This window comes from Hibiscus syriacus, unplaced genomic scaffold (assembly GCF_006381635.1).
Source record: "Hibiscus syriacus cultivar Baekdansim isolate YM2019G1 unplaced genomic scaffold, ASM638163v2 tig00110462_pilon, whole genome shotgun sequence".
Taxonomy (NCBI): Eukaryota; Viridiplantae; Streptophyta; class Magnoliopsida; order Malvales; family Malvaceae; genus Hibiscus; species Hibiscus syriacus.
Genome location: NW_024062747.1, coordinates 1,983,511 through 2,007,635, shown reverse-complemented (window position 1 = coordinate 2,007,635; position 24,125 = coordinate 1,983,511). Strand labels below are relative to the sequence as shown.

The 24,125-nt window shown below is 32.4% G+C and overlaps 2 protein-coding genes, 3 non-coding genes and 1 pseudogene across 5 annotated transcripts; 5 read left to right on the top strand and 1 right to left on the bottom strand.

The window, feature by feature from the left end:
- The first annotated feature begins 2,080 nt into the window (after positions 1-2,080).
- Positions 2,081-5,275, top strand: LOC120127168 (importin subunit alpha-3-like). Its single transcript, XM_039145155.1, has 2 exons — positions 2,081-3,856; positions 5,151-5,275. The coding sequence occupies exon 1, from the start codon at positions 2,096-2,098 to the stop codon at positions 3,821-3,823; it is 1,728 nt and encodes a 575-aa protein (XP_039001086.1). The 5' UTR covers positions 2,081-2,095; the 3' UTR covers positions 3,824-3,856; positions 5,151-5,275.
- A 6,003-nt stretch (positions 5,276-11,278) lies between these two features.
- Positions 11,279-13,521, bottom strand: LOC120127144 (glucan endo-1,3-beta-glucosidase 12-like). Its single transcript, XM_039145137.1, has 3 exons — positions 13,413-13,521; positions 12,007-13,335; positions 11,279-11,536 (listed from the first exon to the last, which is right to left on the bottom strand). Exons 1-3 carry the CDS (start codon positions 13,477-13,479, stop codon positions 11,502-11,504), a joined length of 1,431 nt encoding a protein of 476 aa, XP_039001068.1. The 5' UTR covers positions 13,480-13,521; the 3' UTR covers positions 11,279-11,501.
- A 6,761-nt stretch (positions 13,522-20,282) lies between these two features.
- Positions 20,283-22,451, top strand: LOC120126906 (annotated as a pseudogene).
- A 1,054-nt stretch (positions 22,452-23,505) lies between these two features.
- Positions 23,506-23,571, top strand: LOC120127187. The gene has a single exon (XR_005516520.1). It is a non-coding gene; the product is annotated as a small nucleolar RNA U49 (small nucleolar RNA).
- A 186-nt stretch (positions 23,572-23,757) lies between these two features.
- LOC120127186 lies at positions 23,758-23,903 on the top strand. The gene has a single exon (XR_005516519.1). It is a non-coding gene; the product is annotated as a small nucleolar RNA snoR2/U65 (small nucleolar RNA).
- A 31-nt stretch (positions 23,904-23,934) lies between these two features.
- LOC120127190 lies at positions 23,935-24,025 on the top strand. Its single transcript, XR_005516523.1, has one exon. It is a non-coding gene; the product is annotated as a small nucleolar RNA snoR77Y (small nucleolar RNA).
- The last annotated feature ends 100 nt before the right edge of the window (positions 24,026-24,125 follow it).

Sequence of the window (24,125 nt, the reverse complement as noted above, 5' to 3'; positions counted from 1 at the left end):
AAACTGTAAAGGTAAATTTGAATGTCAATTTGAACATAAAGACTAAGTTTCAATACGTAAATAAATATTAAAATCAAATTTATATATTAAATTAAAATATTTAAATATGAAATTACACCTCCAAACAACTGATTACTTTAATGATATAATAAAAAGAAACAGTTAAGCTATAATTGCAAGTTTTAACAATAAATCAAAGGGTAAATTACATGTTTAGTATATAAACTAATAGTTTTTTTTAGTACATAAATTTCAATTTATTGCAAAACCATGCATAACATTTACTTTTTGTTTCGTTTTGGTATATCACCATTAAAAACTTTGTGGAATTGTTAAAACATTGTACTTTTTATGGGTAAATTACATCATTCATCACTCAATCATCTTTTGACTCCTATTTTGGTGACTAAAGTTTAATTTTTTTTAATTTAATTACTTAACTTTCAAATTACTCATAATTTAATCACTCTAACTTCCAAATTTCTTTTTATTTTATTTTAATTATATATTAATAAAATAATGATAAAAATGTCACATCATAAAAATTATTAATAAAATAAATTAGAGTGATTAAAACATGAGTAATTTGAAAGTTGAATAGTTAAATTAAAAATTTTAAACTTTAGTGACCAAAATAGGAGTGAAAAAATAGTTAAGTAACAAAAGATATATTTACCCATAAGAAATGCCACCTGCAACAATTTCATTAAGATTTTAACAATAGATACTAAAGTGAAACAAAAAGTACATTTTATGTATGATTTTAAAATAAGTGAAAGTTTTGGTGCTGAATCAAAATATAATTGATAGTTTATATACTAAATTTGTAGTTTATCCTAAAATAAATTTTAAATCATCTTCAGAGTCGAACTAAAATTCTATTTCTACAAGTCAACGGTCGTTTAAAAAATAGATTTAAAATTTCAACGTGTAAAACGAATTCCTAACTGTCAACGTACCGTGGCTGACCCATTAGCCTACACGGAGTTTACGCACCCTTTTATTTTAGGGTAAACTACAACCATTACAACTTAATTATCATTAGATTCTATTTTTACCATCGATCTTTTATTTTTATCAATAAGATTATTTAACTGTATATCAATCATGCCATCTGTCATTTGTGACGTGATAGTTAAAAAAATTAATCTTAAATTTGATTTATTTAATAAATTTAATTTTTAAATCAAATTATCACATGTATCACTATTTGATTGAAGGGTTTTTCTTAATTTTAATTTATTTAATATATTTTCTTCCAATCAGATGATAATGACAGATGTAATAATTTGAAATGAAGAAAATATTAAATAAATTAAAATTAAGAAAAACAATTGGTATGATGAACTAATTTTGTTTGGGGTTTAAGAAAGGAAAAAGAAATATTGAGTTAGATCATATTGGATATAGACTTAAATATCAAATCTAGTCAAGTTTGAGGTGGATGTTATAACTTGATTTTTTTAAAAAAGCTAAAAATTTAACTAGATCTAACCCGAGCCTATAACTAATTATTAAAAGAAATATCTATGAAATCCAAACATATGCTATAAACAGATATAAAAGGAACAAGATATATTAATAATTCAGAAAGTTTAGCAATTTAATAATAAGACAGACTGATATTAACTAATTGTTCAATTTTGTACAGTAAAGAGACCGGATTACGATAAATAAAAATAGTTTGATCAAGTTTTAAATATTTATAAAAGAGAGGTATGAAATTAATAATTACAGACAATAATATTTAAAACGTGACGTAACTCCTGCGTTTTGACTTTCTCAAGTAGAAATAAGGCCCTCTGTATATTGTAATGGATGGTTTAGGGGCTTGAATTTACAGTTTAACTGACTGTGTTTCATGAATGCAATCCAGCTGGGTACATTTTGTTTCTTTCAAAAAGTAGCAAAATTTATTCCCCCTTCAACGCTTTTCTCGCCCTCGAAAAAAAGTAGAAAAACACTTTTACCCTTTCCCTGCTCTTCTCTCTCTTTCTGCGTGTATTTCTCTTTCTGTCCATTTCCTTTCCTTCCAAGCAAATCCTAGATCTTTTCATTTTTTCAATTTCATCCTTATTCCGCTCTTCACCCGCAAATGCCTACATCGGAACCACCGCAAACGCCGCCGCCGCCAGAACTGTCCGAAGCTCAACCACCGCATACACTTCTAGACTTGATCATAGGCGTTCTCTCTATCCTTCTCCTTTCTTCCCTCACAGTCCGATCTTTCGTCGGACGATGGCAAGTCATCCGATCAAAGCTTTGCACTCTCCAATCATCTCTTTCCTCTATCTCCGAATCTCCTCACTGGAACGACAACTCTTTGCTTCACACTCTTTTTCCTTCCCTTCTCTCCACTCTCCAGCGTTTGAAAGCTCTCTCCGATCAATGTACTCTCTCTTCCTTCGCGGGCGGGAAACTCCTCATGCAAAGCGACCTCGACATGGCTTCGTCTTCTCTCTCTAGCAAACTCCATGACCTCGATTTGCTTCTCAGATCTGGCGTTCTTAACCAGTCAAACGCCATTGTTTTGTCTCAGCCGAGACCTGGCTCTGATAAGGATGATTTGGTGCTTTTCATCAGGGACCTCTTCACGCGACTTCAGATTGGAGGAATCGAGTTCAAAAGGAAAGCTCTAGAATCACTTCTCCAGCTTCTCGACAAGGATGAGAAATCTACTGCTGTTGTTGCTAAAGAAGGAAATTTTGGATATTTGATAAGTCTTCTCGAAGTTAACAGCCAACCTTTGATCCGAGAACAAGCTGTTTTAGCAGTGTCGATTCTGGCCTCTTCAAGTGAAGATTCAAGAAAAATCATTTTCGAAGAAGGTGGATTAGGGCCTTTGTTAAGAATTCTAGAAACAGGTTCCATTCCTTTAAAAGAAAATGCCGCCATTGCTGTTGAAGCTATCACCACCGATCCTGAAAACGCCTGGGCGATTTCAGCTTACGGCGTATCCGTCTTGATAGAAGCCTGTCGGTCTGGCTCCCAACCAACCCAAATCCACGCGGTTGGCGCTCTTCGAAACGTGGCTTCCATGGAAGATATTCGAATGGCGCTTGGTGAAGAAGGCGCGGTTCCTGTTATAGTCCAGTTATTAGTCTCGGGTTCCACCGCCACACAAGAAAAGGCAGCCAATTGCCTTTCAATACTCGCTTCCTCAAGTGAATATTTTCGCGCCCTGATTATACAAGAAAAAGGGGTGCCGAGATTAATGCATGCGATTCAAGATTCATTAAGCTCAGATACAATCGAGCATGCTCTCCGTACAATCAGTTCACTTTCGGTTACAGATTCCATTTCAAGGATTATATCATCTTCAACAGTCTTCATTATCCAATTAGGTGAATTTATCATGCACGGAAACATGATTTTACAACAGATTTCAGCTTCTTTATTGTCAAAATTGTCAATTAGTGATGGAAACAAGCGAGCCATCTCTAGTTGTATGTGTTCTTTGGTAAAGTTAATGGAATCTCCAAAGCCAGTGGGTTTACAAGACGCGGCGGTGCAAGCAATTGTTTCCCTATTGACTGTCGGATCAAATAGGAAGGAGCTGGTTAGAGATGAGAAGAGTGTGATGAGATTAGTGCAGATGTTGGATCCGAATAATGAGGTTGTTTCTAAGAAGTACCCATTAATGGTGTTGACCGCCGTGTTAGGCGGAGGAAGCGATGGTTGTAGGAAAAGACTTGTGGCTGCCGGAGCAGCTAAACATCTCCAGAGTCTAACAGAAATGGAAGTCGCCGGAGCTAAGAAGGCGCTTCACAGACTTGCTAGGAGTAGATTCAAGACCATTTTCAGCCGGACTTGGAGGGATTAACCAGAAAAAGATACTAACCCCGCGCCAACGAAGGTACGTTTGCCCTTTTACGAGGTTATAATTGGAAATTAGTATTCTGCTAGGGTTTTCATGAATACTTAATTTTTAGCGCGTCAGTAACTGTCCTTTATTTTAGCGCCATTCATTCGCATTAAAAGTACTACGTTACCCTTTTCTTGCTCATGTTCTAATCAAGAAATATTACGACTAAAACTTTCAAGCTAAAAGGTGTTTATGACTTCAAATTAACTTTGTAATAATATGTAAAAAGAAACGATGTCGTTTTAAATTGCCTAGGAACTAAATTAACGGAGCAGATATTGTAGATACGGTTGTGGCACGTGAAAGTGAAACTTTTTCCCCGTGATTCATGTAAAATATATTTTTTAAAAATTCATATTAATAAATTAATTAATTTTTTCCCGTGACTCATATTAATCCGTGTTTTGAAAATCGGTCCGGATCGGTCGATTCAACCGGTTCAATCGAGAATCGTTATCTAGTCTGATTCAATCTACACCGGTTGAACTGTTACTAGTGAACCGGTCGGAACAGTCGAATCGTTCAAACCGGACCGGTTGAAAATCGGGAAAAATCGTCAATTTTTTTTATTAAATTAAACCAAACGGCGTCGTTTGTTAAACAAGCCAAGTCGAACTCGAGTATTGCTGAGCTCGACTCGAACTTGAAAACTTAAAAAGTAAGCTCAACTCGACTCAAACTCACGAGCTAAAAATTATCAAGTTCAACTCGAACTCGAAAAAGCTTGAACTCAAAAAACAATTAGAAGCCCGATTGAAGCCTAAAATTCGAGCTTGATTAGTGAAAGAATAGTTCACTCAATGTTCACCAGGCTCCATGATTTTGAATGCTAAATTACCTCTATTATTTATAGAAGATAGTTGGGATGTTCTTCTATGTTTCTTAGCCATGTGAGATTGTTTTGTTCTCATATTTTTACTCTTTAGACTTTTAGAATGCTCTTTTATGTTTCTTAGTCATGTGATATTGTTTAAAAAAAAATTAAAACAAACAATATCATTTTGTTATGGTTTTTTTAGCCCCAAATTTATTTTTTAATTATAGTTATATAATTATATTTATTATTTAATATGTTTTACCTTAAATATTATGTTGTAGTTAATTTGAATCATTTTGTTTCACTTGATTTTATGATTTTTAACTTATATATGTTATGACTTGCTTTGAATATGACTTGTGATATAAAAAATTATTTTTTATTAAATATTTTTGATATTTTTTTAAATTTTTTAAATAATTATGATCGTTCGGTTCGGTTCTTAAAACCATGATATTAATCATATTGCAGGAACAGAAGTTCGTTCGGAATTTTCTAACTGTCAGAAGGATGAGGAGCTACTTTGAAGGAAAATGCAACCAACCATACCACTTTATACCATAAAACTTTTTTACGTCATAATATACCATTTTCGAGAAAAAAGGTATGCAAATATAAAATATTAATGTTATCTTTAAATTTTATATGATGACCCAAAAAAAAAAGACATGGATGCGGTTTTTAGGGAGTATCCTCGTTATGTTTTTCATTTTTATTTTTTATTTAATATTTGATTCACTCGTGAAGATGAACTGTAAGAGGGAAGTTATGACGATTGTCACGTTTACTACCCTCGTTGTTTTTTTTATTATGTAATGGACTCTGTTTTATTATAAGTTGTAAATTACTAGTTTTTGTTTGTAATTTTTCCAAATATCGAAAAAAGAGCGCAGTTCTCATTCATTTATGCTTGCAGTAGTTTTATTAATGTTGGTTGATTCCAAATGACGAAATTGCTTCTCTTTTTTTTCTTTTCTGTAATTGGTTTAGGGGTTATGGATGATCATAGTAAAGATGATGAGTCATTTTCGTCCATCAGATTTGGTAATGATGGGTAGTGGGTTCAGATTTGGTAATGATGGGTTGTGGGTTCTTTACTTCCACACTCTGTATGCAATCTTGAAAATGAATGTTCAGCTTAGGGAAGCAGACATGATGAAGATTTGTTTAATCTCACGTACCACTTAGTTTAGAGGTGTAAAATAAATGGAAGTATCAAGTATATACGGAGAATGGCCTGGAGTGACATTAAGAATCTCAAAACAAAAACCGAGCCATAACTTTGCATTAATAAATTATTTACTGCCAAGTGTGTGTGCAACTCATGAATAAATTTATTCATGGTCGACAGTCGGTTTTCATGCTAGTCAAATGATAATGTATACTAGGTGCGATTATGTGGGTTTTGTTAATTCAGATTTTTATGTGAAGGGTAAATTACATTGAGTATCATTGATTTTTTTATTATGTATCGATTTTGTTATTGAATTTTAAAATGTTTTAATTTAGGGTAAAGAATACAAATGGTCTCCCGACCATAACATGTTGCTTTGTTGAATACATCGACTATTAAAAGTTACAAAATAATCACATGACTATTCATATGTTCTAAACTCGTATCTTTTCGTTAAAAAATTAACAATTGTCTAAGGTGGACGTTAAAATGATGGCTGAGATAATAATAGTCGTTTTAGATTCTAGGATATTAATAATAAAATTGCATGCAAATGGTAATAATAAAAAACTAATAATCAAAATATCATGTGCATACAATATGCCTAGGGCACTAATACTAACACACTCAATAAAGCAACATACTATAGTCGAGAGATCATTTTGTATCTTTTAATAGTTGAATGACTTAATAAAGCAATACTCTATAGTCGAGGGACCCTTTATATACTTTACACTTTAATTTAAATACTAATTTTTATCTAAATTTGACAATAATAATAGTATGAGTTGACAATTTTTTACAATATCAAATTAATACGTAAACTAAAGTTTAACAATTAAAATTGAAATACTTTAATGTTTAGAGACAAGATTAATATAGAAAGTAAAGTTTGATAGTTAAAATTGACACATTTTAAAAATTTATTACAAAAATTGATACACATTAAAATTTACATGCAATAAATGACCATATCATCACACCATTAATGTTTTGATGACATGATATATCAATTAAATATAAAATAAAAATTTAATGAAAAATTAATTTATTTTTTTAAGAAAAACGATATAAAGTTCAATAAATTTTTAATTTATTATTAATATTATGGTATGATGATTTTGTAAGGATATTATTTGTTTTTAATTACGGAATAACATCTTAATTTTGTTTATAATGTTAATTTTGTTTATGAAAATGTATAATATATTTGTCATAGTTTCTAAAGCTAGATTGGTATGAAAATACCCTACCTGTTTCCAGCAAGCGGATACCCTCGTCTCATAGACGGTGTGTCAACAACCTGTAAAGGTTCTCTCTTTGCATCTATAATTCACCCTTTTTCCCATTTTCTTTACTTTCCCAACTCTTCGCTTCTTCCTATAATCCATGTCTACAAACTTAATATATTCTTTCTATCATTCTATATAACTGTGGATTATTCACATAAAATGACAATACATAAATTCAGAATAAAAAGATAATTGATGAATTACGATCCTCTATATTTCGATGATATATATTGTACACGCATCTCTATGAATAATTTAGGAATATAATATAATTTTAAAATTATTTATAGTATAAATTGTAAGTTAACTAGACAAAACCACGAGTGCAAAAAAGAAAAATCACATAACTTATTAACATACAATTACAACATTACAAACTGCAAACATTTCAATAAAAAATACCATTCCCGATCATTATCAGTTATCACTCACTGGCAAACTACTCCTTTGCATGGAATGTTGAGGTGCAATACTTTCTATATGAATTATTTTAGGAGTAAATTTTTTTTATATAATTTATATTTTTCCCCTCATGAAATATATCTTATTTTCATTTTACATCTTAAATTAGAAATAGAAGAATGATAAACAGATGATTCTAATGTAGAATGATACTTGTCTGTTATCATCTAAGGCATTGTCCGATGTTCACAACAAAGGGCAACGGACTAGAGATATATAATACCTTGTTGGGCCCCAATGACTGCGTGAAGCTTGCGGATTTTGGAGTATCGGTTTCGTTTTACCAACCTTCTTCCACATTTATCGCCATCCATGGAACTCATCTACCCCTTTTTTAAAAAAATTCTCCGCCACAAAGATCTCCATTATCTATAAATTTATCTTTTATTATATTTTATATATTAAAAATTATGTTTGAGATATACTAAAACTAAAACCGAAGATTTTAATAACTTCAAGAGCAAAATACCCCTACTTTCATTTGAACTCTATCATTATTTTGTAATATAATAAAAAAAAAAAGTGATATATAATTCAAATTTTATCTCTTCTCCTACTTGATAAGAATGATCACTACTATATAAAGGATCATCAGAATAGGTATACAATATATCTCTCATTCCTTTTCTTCATTAGCTGTTAAAAGCCTCCATCTAGTTAACGTTATTTCAAGGATCTGTAAGTTTTTTTAACCTTCGTTTCTTTTGTTGTTTTTTAACGTTCTTTTATTTCTTTGTTTATTATGGATTTATGAATTGTTTAATTCGGTGATTTGTGAGATTTTCTAATATTCATTGTATTATTAATTGAAATCTTCTCATTGTAGTTGTAGGTAGATTTTAAATAGATTAAATCATGTGAGCGTCTTTATGAACAAGTGAACTAATTATTTGGGCAAAGAGATTATATTATTAGGGTGTTTCTTTGAATAACTATAACTAACTATTCGAAAATAGTTTAGGTAATTCAAAGTTGAGATCAATGATCAAATCATTAATTAAATTCTGTAATTTACTTTGACTAAATATCCTATCATAATTGAATTCTAGTTCATTTTAAAAAAGTAATCAAGTCTTTTACTATATTTCGTATTATGTAAAACTTCCTTTTATTTATTTATTTACTTATATAAAGTAATATAATATTATTTTTTATTGATTCTCAGTATTGTAAAATTTAATTTTGTAGTTTTGGACAATCTATCCGAATACATTGTTAGAGCAGAAACAATGACATCAGTGGAGGAGTTATTGGCATATAGACGAGATTTGGATGTTGAAATGGAAAAGTTGTATAAAAGTTATGGATTTAAACCGGTGAAGAAACAAGTTGAAGGGATACGGGAAATTAGGAGCCTGGAGATGCTGGAACAGAAGTTAGAGGATACAAGGAGAAGTAACAGGGAATTGCTGGTGAAATACAAATATTTGCTTTTTGGTGCATCAACTGCTGGTGCAGACAAAATAATTGAATTCTTGATGACATTTAAGGACAAATCTTTGGAATCTGAAGTGGAATTCTATCATAAATTGTTGAAGTATGGGTATAATATCTTTGAAAGGCGTCAAGTTAATCCCAAGTACAAAGATGATGAAGAGATTCAGAGGCTGGAACAGGAGTTAGAGGATCAAAGGAGAAAGAACATTGAATTGCTGCTGCTATTAAATTCTTTGGTTTTTGGTGCATCACCTACTGGTCTCAAATTTATAGTTGGGTTTCTCAGGTGACTGAATTTCCACCCTACTTTTCTTGCGTTTTTCCACAAACAAAAACAATAACAGGTTGTTTAAGGAGTTATATCCTTTTTGTTTTGTTTCAAATATTCAACATCATTTAAGTTCTTGGAATTTTCTTTTAAATGCTTTTTTTATTATCAAACTTTATGGTGTTTATTTATAAATATTTCATTTTTTTGGTCTAAAAGAATCTAGATATGGAGTCGATTGTTTAGAATTTAATAGGCAGGCAAGTTGACAAAAACCCTTTGTTCCTATACAGCAGAGATGGACGGGGACCTTAAAAGCACATGGAATCAGCCCTCCAAACTTTTCTGCTGCCTTTAACAACATTATCCTCTGCTTTTTAAACCATGTATTTATATCGACAAAATAGATTCCTTCTATCACCACATTATCATGACACCTTGTATATGTTATTTCCGGTAAATAAATTAAAATATAAACCATAGTTAATTGAGAATTAGGAGATTAACACAAATTACCCTCCAAAAATAATTGATTTGGATATAAAATCGCAGGTAACAATGTTAATTTTAACTCATATTTCAAATTTCAATATGATTAGTAAAAGAAAATATCAAAGAAGTAAAGCAAAGCACCGCAGAAGATGAGGATCCAAGGTAGCTTTTACTTTTGGACATAATCATTCTTTTGATCAACATTCCTTGTGATTTTGAGCTGATAATGTCGAAATATTTCAATGTGAATGGGGTTTACGTTTTATTATTGGTAACATGCCCCACACCTTTTGAGTTATTAAATTTGTTGACGATCAATATTCGGCTTACAAAGTTGGGCGTCTTTCCTAATGTTCTCTTCGCTGGAATCCAATGTAAACCAAACCTCTTCATTTATTTGTACATTTTTATTATATTATATGAAATGATAACATGTTATATATTTTATTAAAATCCACTTATAATATATGGTCAATTTAAGATATTATATTGAGATTTCTGAACGATTTTGATTTCAATTTTACAAATTTTCTATTAACATATACAATCTTAAAAACATCTATGTTAATTAAAAACCATAGATAAGTAAAATATTTTTTTTTATCAAAATCGAATCTTCCTAATATGATACAAACTAAAATTAATTAAAAATATAACGACAGTAACAAAGTTATAAAATTAATACAAATAAGGGTTATAAATACACATGTGCCTACTAAAGAAGCAAGTATTGTACTATGAGCATAAGGTGCTGATGGTCCCTTGCTTCCTAGAATATGAACAGAAACGATTCGAACGTTAAGCTCAGTGTGCATCATGGTTGGAGGATTCTCGACCCTTTTATTCTTGTCAATTTTTTTAAGACTCATATAACAATTATGGATCTTTTGGAGGTATTTAATAATATTTTTAAAGCTTTCGTAACCATCATAATTGATATTGAACGGGTGATATTGCTAATTTTATTAAGACGTCGATATCAAATTAGCATACAAGAATTGCACTAAACCAAATAATATCGAATCATCTTGATGCTATAGTTATTATACAAGTAATATTGATACTTCAAGAGTGAGTGTAGATCGGACCTTTAGATTTTGACCAATCTTTTAACAAATTTTCATATAATAATGATTCCATAACATGCTTATCACCAAAAAAATATATAAACTTGTATTGTATCTACAAATATTATATTTATAAATTTCATGAAACATACAATGCGGAATACAACCGATAGTGTTCATATAATTTATTTGTATTCAACTCTTGTTGAATTGATATTACCTAATTGGATAAAAGCATATAGTACATAAGATACAAACCCATAAAAATCACGAGCCAAACCTAATTGATATTACCTTTAGAATTCTTGCATTGGTTAGAAGTATTCTCAACTAAACTAGGTTATTGGTTCTTTGGCAATGAAACTTTATTTATTCGTCATAGAGTAGCTGCAACTAACTCATGATAACATTAAAGTCCAAAAAGAAGATTAATTTATACACCAACAGAAGTCGGAATAATTTCCTAATAAACCCAACCAAAATACATAACAACAGTCATCATCACCCCACCCTAAAAACTAAAAATAATTGAACAGAAGCAAAACTAAAATTAGGTTTCCTGTTTTCAGATCTTCAACCACTCCTTTCTTCCAAACCCTTTACGCTCCCTCTATTTCGGGTTTCGCTTCAGTATCCGGTTGGAAACTCGCAATTTCCGTACTCTGGAAAAAAATATCACACACTTAATTCGATAAAAATATAAATATAAGGTCTAGAAATACTCTGAATGGCAACAAATTATTAAGTTAATTATTGTGTCACGTGCCCGACTCAAATAGGACAACAATTATAGCAGTGGCTCACTCGCAGCGCAGCTGTACCATTAATGTTTATTTAACACGGTTAAACTCAGCGGGGCCCGCCGTAGAACCCAATGGGTAAACACCACGTCAGCATTTGAAAGGCTCCGAATTCACTTTCACCACAAATCACGTGGGTTTTTTTTTACCTGGCGTGCAGTACGCACTTAGGGGAGTTGTGGACCACTCCCCCCCTCAAGCTCCCGCACTGTGCACGTTAGCTACTCCACTTTACATCTCAATAACAAGGACCTTATAAATTCAACAGTTTTTTTGCGCCGAATTAAATAATAAATAATTTTTTTAAAGGGAGAGAGTGATATAATACGCACTAGGAGGTTGAGTGACGACGAAGGCTGCCCCGCCAAAATAGCAAGTTCCCATCTTCCGTCCATTCTTTTGGTAATAACTGTTGAACGCGAACGATGCGTGGGCCTCTATTGTGTTGGGATTGTAACACGTGGCACCAGTCTGGATCGGATGGCAATCTGCACCTCCTTCCCCGCAAGCGAAATCTAGAGCTGCCTGTAACTTCTCTTTTCCAGCTTCACCACTCGCAACGCACCACGTGTTCCCCGTCTTACTCTTCGACACGCCCCCTCCTCCTCCTTTGGCTGTATCCCCTGCCCCTGGTTGGTTCCCGGTCACCGGAGACGGTCTATCGTGGTAATTCTTCAAACCTTCTACAGTGAAAGGGATGTCGTAAACTTTTTCCTCGTTCGGGTAAAAAAGCCCGTAGTTCCTTTCCGATGTAGGTCCGAATTTATTGTTTTCGTTGAAAAGGGCAAACAGAAAAACTGTGAGATCTGCTTTGGGTCTCAAAGGGGTCCCACCGCCGGTCAGGATCCGACGGATCAGATTCCCATTATAAGCGGCGGCGTTTTGAATACTAGCTCCGTTCTCATTCTCGTCCCCTTTCGAGGGCCAACCCGTTTCCGTGACAACCAATCGAATATCATCATATTTCAAAGCAGACATTGCGGCGAAAACGGCGTCTATTTGAGCATCGAACAGACTGAAATACCTCAACCCGTTACCCGCATCCACCACACCCGGGTTCTCTCTAAACAAAGCGTAGTCCAACGAGATGACGTCAGTGTTGGACTCATAAGCGAAGAAAGGGTAAGCATTGACCATGAGGAAAGAGCCGGTTTGGCGAAGGAAATCCAACATGGGTTTGAAAACGGGCTCGATGAGTTCGGGTCGGAAAGATCCGGCTGAAGAAGGGTAAGAGTTTTGTAGAGCGGAAAGGGCAATCGGGGAAGAGACTTTAATATCCGAGTGAAGGTTTAACTTAACCAAAGCTTCGTGGATATTCTTCATGGCAGGAACGAGGAACTTGGTGCTGTTGTGTGGATCGACGAAGACTTCATTACCAACGGCAATGGCTTCTATTTCAGTGTGAGGGTAGTGAGCGGCAACGTTTCGCTGGACCCAAGTTTTAGCGAATGAAGTACTCTTGGCGGCGGCGAAGAGTTGCCCGTTTGGAAGGTCGACGGTGACTTTGATTCCGGATCCGGATAATGCATGGAGAACAGCCGGGTCAGTGTCGTAAACTTTGACACGGTTGAGACCTTGGGATTTGAGTAGTTCCGCTACCTTGGTTGCAGGCGGGAGGTTGTTGGCGACTCTTCCATAGTTAACTCCAATAGAACCACAATCTACAAAACAGCAAGAATAAATGCGTCACCTGGGAGAAACAGAGAGACAAAAAAGAAAAGATGGAAATGAGGGTTACCTGCACTACTGAAGAAAGCAGAAATGAGCAAAAGAGAGAACGAAAGTAAAGAGGGCACCATTGCCATGCTCTATTGTTCTTTGAGCAGAAATTGAACGGAGGCTTGAAGAGGGTAAATGGTAGGGGTTTGATATTAAAAAACAAAAAAAACTAAAGAGAAGATCGGGTGTGTGAGTGGGTGAATAGTGTATTTAGGAGATCGAGAAGGTTGGGCGGACCCATGTGTCAGAAGTAATCGACAATTACATGAGAGAGGAAACTCGGGCCGGCAGTCGGCAGACTCTGCACGGACCACGATCTCCCCCACTTCTTAATCTTCATTTCGCTGTTGGTGTCGGAAATTTATATTTTCGCAAAGCTTTTTGAAGAGGTTTCTTTTTTTAGAATTTTTTGGTTTGTTTAAATATGATTCTTGAAATTATAATTTGCAAGTGTTTAGTTTTTTTTTGTAAATATACATATATTTAATATTTTATTTTTAAAAAATTATATGATATTTATTAAAATTTTCTAATAAATATGTTATAAATGATATTCTTTCATCTTTCTCTTTTTTATCATTCGATTGACTGGGGAAAGAAACTTAAAAATAAAGGAAAATTTTTAAAAATTTGTTCGTCTTCTACAATCCAAAGTCAAAAATATTTTGATAATTCTTTTTGTTTCTGATGCATTAAATCCGATACATGCTTCTTCATTTTTATGTTTTTTTTAATATAGATTGTGTCCTATAAATTTGTCTAAAACACTTGGATTACGGAAAATCTATCCATGTAAAAATAAAATCAAGATTTCAACTTTTTTAAAAATCGATTTCAAAATACTTTGATTTCACTTGTAACACTGGCATAGTGAAAAAGTTACAATAATTGAAAAACTCACCAGTCAAAATATTTTTTATGAATGAACAGAAAAAGATTACAGAATAAATAATAAATATTTTAATAAAATATAAACTCCTAAAATAAATAAAATGTATAACTTAAATATTTCATATTTAAATAAATAATTTTTAAAAAGTTAACTATATAGTATTGGGGATTTTAAGTTTGATTTTTATATATGTATTGGTTGCATTAAGAATTTTACTTTACAAATGTTTATGTTAATATTTTATCTGAGTTTTTACATATTTATATTTATGTTTATGTTTATGTTTATGTTTATGTTTATGTTTATGTTTATGTTTATGTTTATGTTTATGTTTATGTTTATGTTTATGTTTATGTTTATGTTTATGTTTATGTTTATGTTTATGTTTATGTTTATGTTTATGTTTATGTTTATGTTTATGTTTATGTTTATGTTTATGTTTATGTTTATGTTTATGTTTATGTTTATGTTTATGTTTATGTTAATATTTAATATTATATTTATATTTATATTTATATTTATATTTATATTTATATTTATATTTAATATTAATTAATATATTTTAAATAATTTAAGGTGATTGTAAATAATATCTAATTAATTTCTTATTATTATTAATATACATATTTTACAAACTTAATTATTCAATCATAAAATTCTTAAAGAAGACGATAGAATATTTTATTATTAAGATTTCAATGAGTTTTAATATTAGTTAGTTTTAAATTTTAATTATTTTTATATAAAACATTCTCGTAGTTAGAGAATTACGGAGACACTAGTCAGAGGTTTGAAGTTGAAAAACATATTTATATTTATATTTAATATTAATTAATATATTTTTAAATAATTTAAGGTGATTGTAAATAATATCTAATTAATTTCTTATTATTATTAATATACATATTTTACAAACTTAATTATTCAATCATAAAATTCTTAAAGAAGACGATAGAATATTTTATTATTAAGATTTCAATGAGTTTTAATATTAGTTAGTTTTAAATTTTAATTATTTTTATATAAAACATTCTCGTAGTTAGAGAATTACGGAGACACTAGTCGGAGGTTTGAAGTTGAAAAACATATTTATATTTATATTTAATATTAATTAATATATTTTTAAATAATTTAAGGTGATTGTAAATAATATCTAATTAATTTCTTATTATTATTAATATACATATTTTACAAACTTAATTATTCAATCATAAAATTCTTAAAGAAGACGATAGAATATTTTATTATTAAGATTTCAATGAGTTTTAATATTAGTTAGTTTTAAATTTTAATTATTTTTATATAAAACATTCTCGTAGTTAGAGAATTACGGAGACACTAGTCAGAGGTTTGAAGTTGAAAAACATGGCAACATACCACGTGCCCCTCAACGTGCTCGACCATTATTTATGTATTTTTTATGGAGAGCAAAATTCCATTCAATCTAAAAATTATTTTTTTAATTTAACTTAATTTAAAATATTTAACTTTAATTGATTTTAAGTTATAATTTTATAAACTCGACTCGATTTAAATATATTTCAAATTTAATTCGTGTTATAAAATACAATTCGAATAACTTAAAAATTTTAGAAATTAATAGATTTTTTTCAAGTTTGAGTCTAGGACCTCAACTTTGCATTGATATATGTATATTATATCTAAATAAAATATGAAGAAATATATATGTATTATATATTTATATATGAGTATAAAAAATATTTAAATTAGAATCAAATAGTATCATAATATTATAAATATTTATAATTAAATTTAAATATAAACTCAAAAATTCGACTTGACTCGAATTATATAAACTCAATTTAACTCGAATAAATAAAATAAATTTGAATTATAAAATAAAACTCAATAACTCGAAAAACTTAAAAAAAATTAGAGAAAATCGCCTCAGTGACCAAAAATACCTTATAATATACGATTTTAACCAACTTTTTTTGGATTTGCCAAAATGACCAATAAAATCGCAACGCGATATCAAAATCGCAACGCGATTTAGAAAATCGCAACGTTAAAAAGAAAATCGCAACGGTCAAAAGAAAATCGCAACGCGAGCTTCCAAGTTCGCAACGCGATTTAGAAGAAAATCGCAATGCGATTTATAGAATCGCAATGCGATTGAGAGAATCGCAATGCGATTTAGAAGAAAATCGCAATGCGACTGAGAGAATCGCAATGCGACTGAGAGAATCGCAATGCGATTTATAGAATCGCAATGCGATTGAGAGAATTGCAACTCGATTTAGAAAATCGCAACGTTAAAAAGAAAATCGCAACGGTTGTCAATATCATTATTCTTCATAAGTTATCATCCATTACAATATGAATTATCGATAATAAATTAATTCATTTTAATAAGTATTTAAAATTATAACTTGATAAATACATGAAATAATTCTATTATTAAATAAAAAATATATTTTTTATATTAAAATTATTGAGATAGATATTTACTATAAAAGTAAAAGATTTTTTTTTCACGTACAACCTCTATGTGAATTAGTTTCACAATAAGGTATCAGTTATGCATTGGATTCTTTCGTATTAGATGGTCTTTAATAAGATCATCATCATCATTCTTTTGTTCAACAATACCATATATTAATGAGGTATATTGGTTCATTAACACGACTAATTCATATTGTAATGGATGATAACTTATGAAGAATAATGATATTTGGAACAAGTGTTGGTAATGCTCAATCCCACATAGTATTGGAAATACTATTGGGAATGGTATTTAAGGCTTGTATTTTGCACTTCCTTGTTGAGTGAAAGAGGACAAGGGGGACTCTCGCGCGCTGCCGCCGCCGCCGTCTCGTCTCGGGTCGGGTCGTGGTCGTGGTCGTGGTCGTGGTCGTGGTCGTGGTCGTGGTAATACGTGTCTTCGACACGTCCGCGCGGATACTATCTTTTTAGAGAAAATTCTTAAGAAACAAAATTTTTTTAACTATTCTTTTGACCGTTGCGATTTTCTAAATCGCGTTGCGATTCTCTCAATCGCATTGCAGTTCTCTCAGTCGCATTGCGATTTTCTTCTAAATCGCGTTGCGACTCTCTCAATCGCATTGCAATTCTATAAATCGCATTGCGATTCAATCAATCGCATTGCGATTTTCTTCTAAATCGCGTTGCGAACTTGGAAGCTCGCGTTGCGATTTTCTTTTGACCGTTGCGATTTTCTTTTTAACGTTGCGATTTCTAAATCGCGTTGCGATTTTGATATCGCGTTGCGATTTTATTGGTCATTTTGGCAAATCCAAAAAAAATTGGTTAAAATCGTATATTATAAGGTATTTTTGGTCACTGAGGCGATTTTCTCAAAAATTTAATCAATTTGACTCGATCAAACCCAACTTTTTTATCTCAACGCTATGATTTCAGCACCGCACCTGTGCCCATTTCGTCCACGTTTACTTGATCATAGGAGGATCGATCAATCCTAAGTCTTATTGATCATACTTCACATCTAAAGTCTCTAGATCAGAGACGGCTTCCTTGAATGTGGTCAGATGCTCTTCAAGAGACGAACCTTCCGCCAACTTGAGTGAATAAAGACGATGCTTTAGGTGCAACATACTGATCAATGATTTATACATGTAAAGTTGCTCTAATTTCGCCTACAAAGATATAATTGTTTTTTCTTTCAACACATCTTATAAAATTTGATTTGATAAGTGTAAACAAACCTGAGAAAAAGCTTTACGATCCTTACGTTTTTCCTCATTCGTCAATTGTGTTACTGACTTTTCATCAAATCCTTCTATTGCATCGTCGAGATATAATTATGCAAGAACATTCCAAATCTTCACTTGCCATAGCAAGAACCTGATGTTTCAATCCAACAGCGGAATGTCATAATCTTGAACCCAAAACTCTGATATCAGTTTGTTATAATATCGAAACGACGATTATGAACAAACAAATAAATACGATCGAAAAGGAAAAACAAATAATACCAGAATTTACGTGGAAAATCCAAAAATGAAAAACCACGAACATAGAAAAATAATTTGACTAATATGAAGGAATAAAATAAAAGAAGATTTTGATAAAAGAAAACTTGATTTTTAACTGTAATACTTAATATATATTTATAAAAATATATACTTGATTACAAAGAAAAATTAAATAAAGTAAAAATCTACTTTAATAAAATTTTGTACTTTTAATCAAATTGAGATTCCTCTTGATTAATGTATTCGGCTTTACAATCCTTACGCTTTTCCTCATTCGTCCATTGTGTTACCGACTTTTCATCAAATCCTTCTATTGCATCGTCGAGATATAATTGTGCAAGAACATTCCAAATCTTCACTTGCCATAACGAGAACATGGTATTTCGATCCAACAGCGGAATATCATACTTCATTGTTCATAATCTTGAACACAAAACTCTGATACCAGTTTGTTATAATATCGAAACGACGATTATGAATAAACAAATAAATACGATCGAAAAGGAAAAACATAGAATATCAAAATTTACGTAGTAAACCTAAAAATGAAAAACCACAAACATAAAAAAATAATTTTACTAATATGAAGGAATAAAATAAAAGAAGGTTTTAATAAAAGAAAACTTGATTTTTAACTCTGATCCTTAATATATATTTATAAAAACATATACTTGATTACAAAGAAAAATTAAATAAAATAAAAATATACTTTAATAAAATTTTATACGTTTAATCAAATTGAGATTCCTTATTATTAATGTATTCTGCTCTTTTTCTCACCACTTCTACAGTGCAAGATCAGTAGCCCTTCGCAGCTGACTGTGTAAGGATTTCATGATTCCCGATGTTGATCGTTGGGATGCATCCTTGATTCAACGGGTCTTTTCTCCTTTGGACACCTGAGCGATATTGAATTGTCCTATCTCACCGGTTGCATCAGATGTTCTTCTTTGGAGTTGACACTCATCTGGCTCTTACTCTGTTCGTTTCGATTATGAACTACTATGACGGTAACATAGTGAATCTATTCAAGTCTCCAGCCTCTGACTTTACTTATATCGACTACCTACGCTACCACGAGCTCGTTTGTTCGGATAGAGAGCTGCGCAAGAAGCGCTTACAGTTGGCCGCCGTCTATTCCTTGTTGGTCTGACTAACACATATTGCTATTTACGTGGTGCGACGGAGGAGACAGTGTATCACGTTTTGCGTGATTGCCTGAAAGTTCAATCTATATGTATGCTTATTGAATTTTCCACTGTTGCTCCTACTCATATATCCCGATTCACTACTTTCATTGTCTTACTTTGGAAGATATGGTATTGTCGGTCTCTATTTACATGAAGGCCAATACCTACCAGGCGGACAAATTCTTACATATGCTGAGGCGTTACAGTCGTCCAACGCTGCTGCTAGTCTGCTACTACGTCTCCCTCCCTAGTGGTCTCATCGACATCCTTATCGTTCTATGCGTGTAGATGGAAAAAACCTCCTCCCGAGACTTTTAAGATAAATGTTGACGGCGCATGTCCGATGCTTGGAAGTTCCCCGACTGTCGGGTCCTTGTCCGTGACTGTGCTGGTGCAGTTGTTGCTGGCTCTCAGGCCCCCGTGACGTTGGTATTATTGAAGCTAACGTGATTTGTCATGAGATTCGGATTGCAGTCAAAATGGAGTATCCAAGTATAGTTGTCGAGAGCGACTCCCTGGATGTGGTACGCCAGTTGGAAAATCCAAAATCTTATTGCTCGGTGCTTCGCTTTTATCTTATCGAGGTTTGCCGATTGCTTGACTATCATTCCTAAGTACGCGGATTGCGTTGTTCAGTCTAGCTAATCATGTTTCTAAATTCTGTGTCGTTATATTTTGATTATGTTTTCTGTTAATGAGTGAACAACGTATTTTCCTTTTTTAAAAAAAAGGAAAATACAAAGAAGATGGTCCAGTAATACTTTTACACGTCATTAAATTAAAGATTAAAAAACAATAGACTGTTGCGGTGGTGCCTTGAAATCAGGTATTTGATATATCGATAAGAAAACCTAATTCTATAAAGGATCGAATTAGTGCGGAATCGGAACCAGAAATCGCTTAGACCAAAACAACATCAAGAAGAAGAAGAAAATGTCGGAACCGCAAGAGGAAGATAAGAAGCCCGGCGACCAGTCCGCCGCCCACATCAACCTCAAAGTCAAAGGCCAGGTCTTTAAAATTCTCATTTTTTACTTAATATTGAGAGATTAATTGTCCTCCGATTTCCGTTTAATTTGTTTGTTTGGCTGTTTAGAAAAATATCCGCCACATAGAAAAGTATGCTAAGACGGATCAATATTGATTTCATAATTCAAAAAGAATTTTTTGTTGTAATTTATGTGTTTGATATTTTAACTTTGGGATTAAATAAGATGCTGTATTGATTGCGATTGGGTAAATTTAAAGCTTGTTCTTTGCAATTCCTGTTATTTTTTTCATGGAGTTTAATTGAAATTAAAGTTGATTCTGTAATTCTTTTGTCCGAGTTATCTAACTATTTCAACCCCTATTCCCTCTACCCATCTATTTTTGACATGTTAACTTTTATACTTTTTTTTTGGTTTTTGCATGCTTTTGAGTTTAGATTGGCTTCGGTAACTTGATATTAAAAAAAATGAATGGATGTATTTTTCTATTAGTATTAAAATTTACCATAAAAAAACATGTAATTATGAATTTTATGATATGGGTTTGTTGAATCCTATGTAATGCTGAATTCGGAGTACTTATAGGTATTTGTGAATTTCAAGCTCATTCTGTTATATGTTTCAATTATATTGACAGTATAAAATGGATGTTAGCTAGTTTTTAACGTAGTGGATATTTCGCTTTCGCTATTTGTATAACAAACCAATGCCAGATACTGCCTCTCTAGTTCATCTAAGATGTTTAGGATATGTTCTTTGGTTAGCTATTGTCTTTCTCATCGATTCTTTGTTACGTGATAATGACACCCTTTCCTCGGCAAAAGGAAACACCATTGTTTCACTTCGACTTTGCTGGTTTCTAAATAGTTTTCTTTCTTGAAGTCTTTGTAAATTGGCTGACACATTTACATACATCCCTTCCATTTGTAGTCATATGTTGGAATGATATCCGTTTTCACTGCATCAATCTTGAACTTATTTCTAGTCTTGTGCTTCTTGTTATTAATTTCAATCCAATTTGGAAACACATAAAAGTGAGAGATATGGTTAATGTGATGTTAATTATTTGTCAAGTTATGGGCTTATTAAATTTCAAGGGTCAAATAGTTTCTGTTCTTTGTGCTGATAAAGAACTGCATATTTGATCTGAATTTTTTGTTGTGGCCATGAACACACCTTCATTTGACGTATCTATCTTGGAACCACCTTTTTGAAGACTACAGTATGAATCAACTAAATAAAATTCTGGATTTAAAACTTTGTTAATTTACTATTGAATGAATGATATATATATATATATATATATTCCTCACGTCTATTGCAAATCAGATCAACTTCAGAACTATTTAGGATTAAGGTTCTCCTGCTGTTGAATTGAATTTGATATTTATAATGAATTCTCAGGTCAATGCTTCCTCTTCTAATTTGGACTAAATTTATCAGTTTTTTCGTATGACAAGCATAGGACGGGAATGAAGTTTTCTTTAGGATCAAAAGAAGCACACAACTGAAGAAGCTTATGAATGCATATTGTGATCGACAGTCTGGATTTCAACTCGATTGCCTTTTTGTTTGATGGCCGCCGCCTTCGAGGCGAGCAAACTCCTGATGAGGTATCATTCCGTTTTCTCTTTTAAGAGAACAACCTCATTTGCACATTGCAGATTGGAGTGTATGTTCAAACACATAATAAAAATTCCGTTTGTTTCTCTTTTGGTTCAGCTGGAAATGGAGGATGGTGATGAGATTGATGCTATGCTGCACCAAACCGGTGGAGCAAATGCTTTCACAATGTTCCCATTTGTGTGAATGCAAGTTATAGCTTTACTGTTCTTAGCATTTGAAGGGTAGAATTATTGTCTGATTATGTAGATGATGTATTTGTATATATAGACTCGTGGTCATGGCCACGGAGTGTTATGGACGTGGTGTGGTTCTGAAATATCTAGCTCTTTCTTGAAGAGCCTTTTATGGATGCTGTTTTACTTGATGAGATGGGATTTGGACCTCCCTTTTTGAGCTAAACCTTTTCTTTGATGGCTTTGTTTAGCAGCTTCTAGCTATCTCGTCAGTAATTATTCGTTGCTTTTAATGTGATTTATTTTTTAACATTTTGTAAAAATGTTTACTTGAATTTAGTTTACTGGTTCTATAAAAAAGTTTATTTTAACAATTTCTATTTGGACAAACAGTATAAGAGAAATGATTAATGGTAATGAAATTTTACAACTATGTAGTCTTTTATTTGAAACTGTATTCAAAGAAGTCATTAACCATTCATTTAAAATAAAAGCCTTTCATATCGTATTCCCGAGTGAGGAAAAGAAAAGAATCAGGGAAGACATGCAAGATGTCATAGGTGCATATCCAAATGCATATTTAAGCCAAACTGATGGATCTGACTCCAATGGAAATCAGTAACAGCCGCTGTCAATGCACCATAATCACTTGCAACCTTCATTAGTAGTTCAGAAAATTGTTTCTGCAGAAATTCGAATAACCAATGAAACTATATATCTCTGTCTCTCTTTTAGTTCACTAAGCAACCGTTCGGTTGAAAGCACAAATCCGTACTTGTGTTCGGCTTACTGGAAGAATATCCGAGTACTATAACGTGCATCAATGTTTTGAGACGACATTATTTTTTAACTTATTAAATTTTTATTTTTTACATGATTTTATTCTTAATTTATTAAAAAAAGAGTTCAAACCAAAATCCATTAAAGTGAAAGGTTTGGATTTGGTTAAAGAACAAATCAATTTAAGAACTTTTAAACATAGGAAAAGATTGCGGTAGAGGTTGTATCATCTACCACGAGCATTTTGGGCTTGTTGAAGCCCCTTTGGGTTTTTTTCAAAATAAGCCCAAGTTAGTAAACTTAACCTAATTCCTGGGTTTGAGGCTTCCCTTTATGTCCCAATTCAGAGATCTAGGGTTTCAATTCCCTTATAAATGCCTACCTAAGTTGTTTTCTCATCAGGAACATGTAATTCTAGGGTTTATCTGTGGACTTGTTTCACCCCCCGCCCCGGTCTTTTAGTGTTTTTGGTTTTTAATCGAAAGTCCCGATGAGGAAGAATTCCCATAGATAGGAAGTGCCGTATGACATATTAATCAGGCAGCGGCAACACGCCAAGGAATGTTCCCGAATTCCCATCCGCCAAGCCTCAGCCCTCTGATTCTTGTTCTTAGGTGCTTGATGCTTTGTCTGGGTTTCCGGGGCTTCATGGAAGCTTGTTACCCTGTGTGAGTGATTTGAAACGGGTCTCTGAGGGTTTCTTCTTTCGATATTTTTGGGTTTAATTTAAAGTGTTTGGTCCGATGCCACGTCGACTGTAGCCAAGAGCAGTGACCGGCGATGCTATGATTGGACCGAAATAAATATAATGTTTCGCTTGCTGATAGGAAGCCGTTGATCTGATTGATTGTGATCTACGGAGCCGTTTTCGGCGATTACATATTGTTTTATAATGCTAAGTAATTCATTTGCGGAAGCCGATGAGGATTTGTTTTTATAGTTGGAATTACCGACTGAATTCTCATTTATTTTGATGTCAATTTTACTGGCTGTCTGAGGCTTCACATAAACTGGTTTGTGCTTTTGGTTTTTATAATTGAAAATTTCATATTAATTGGGGTCGTCAAATGGTGTCTAACTCACCCCATTGCTTCTTGCATCTTCT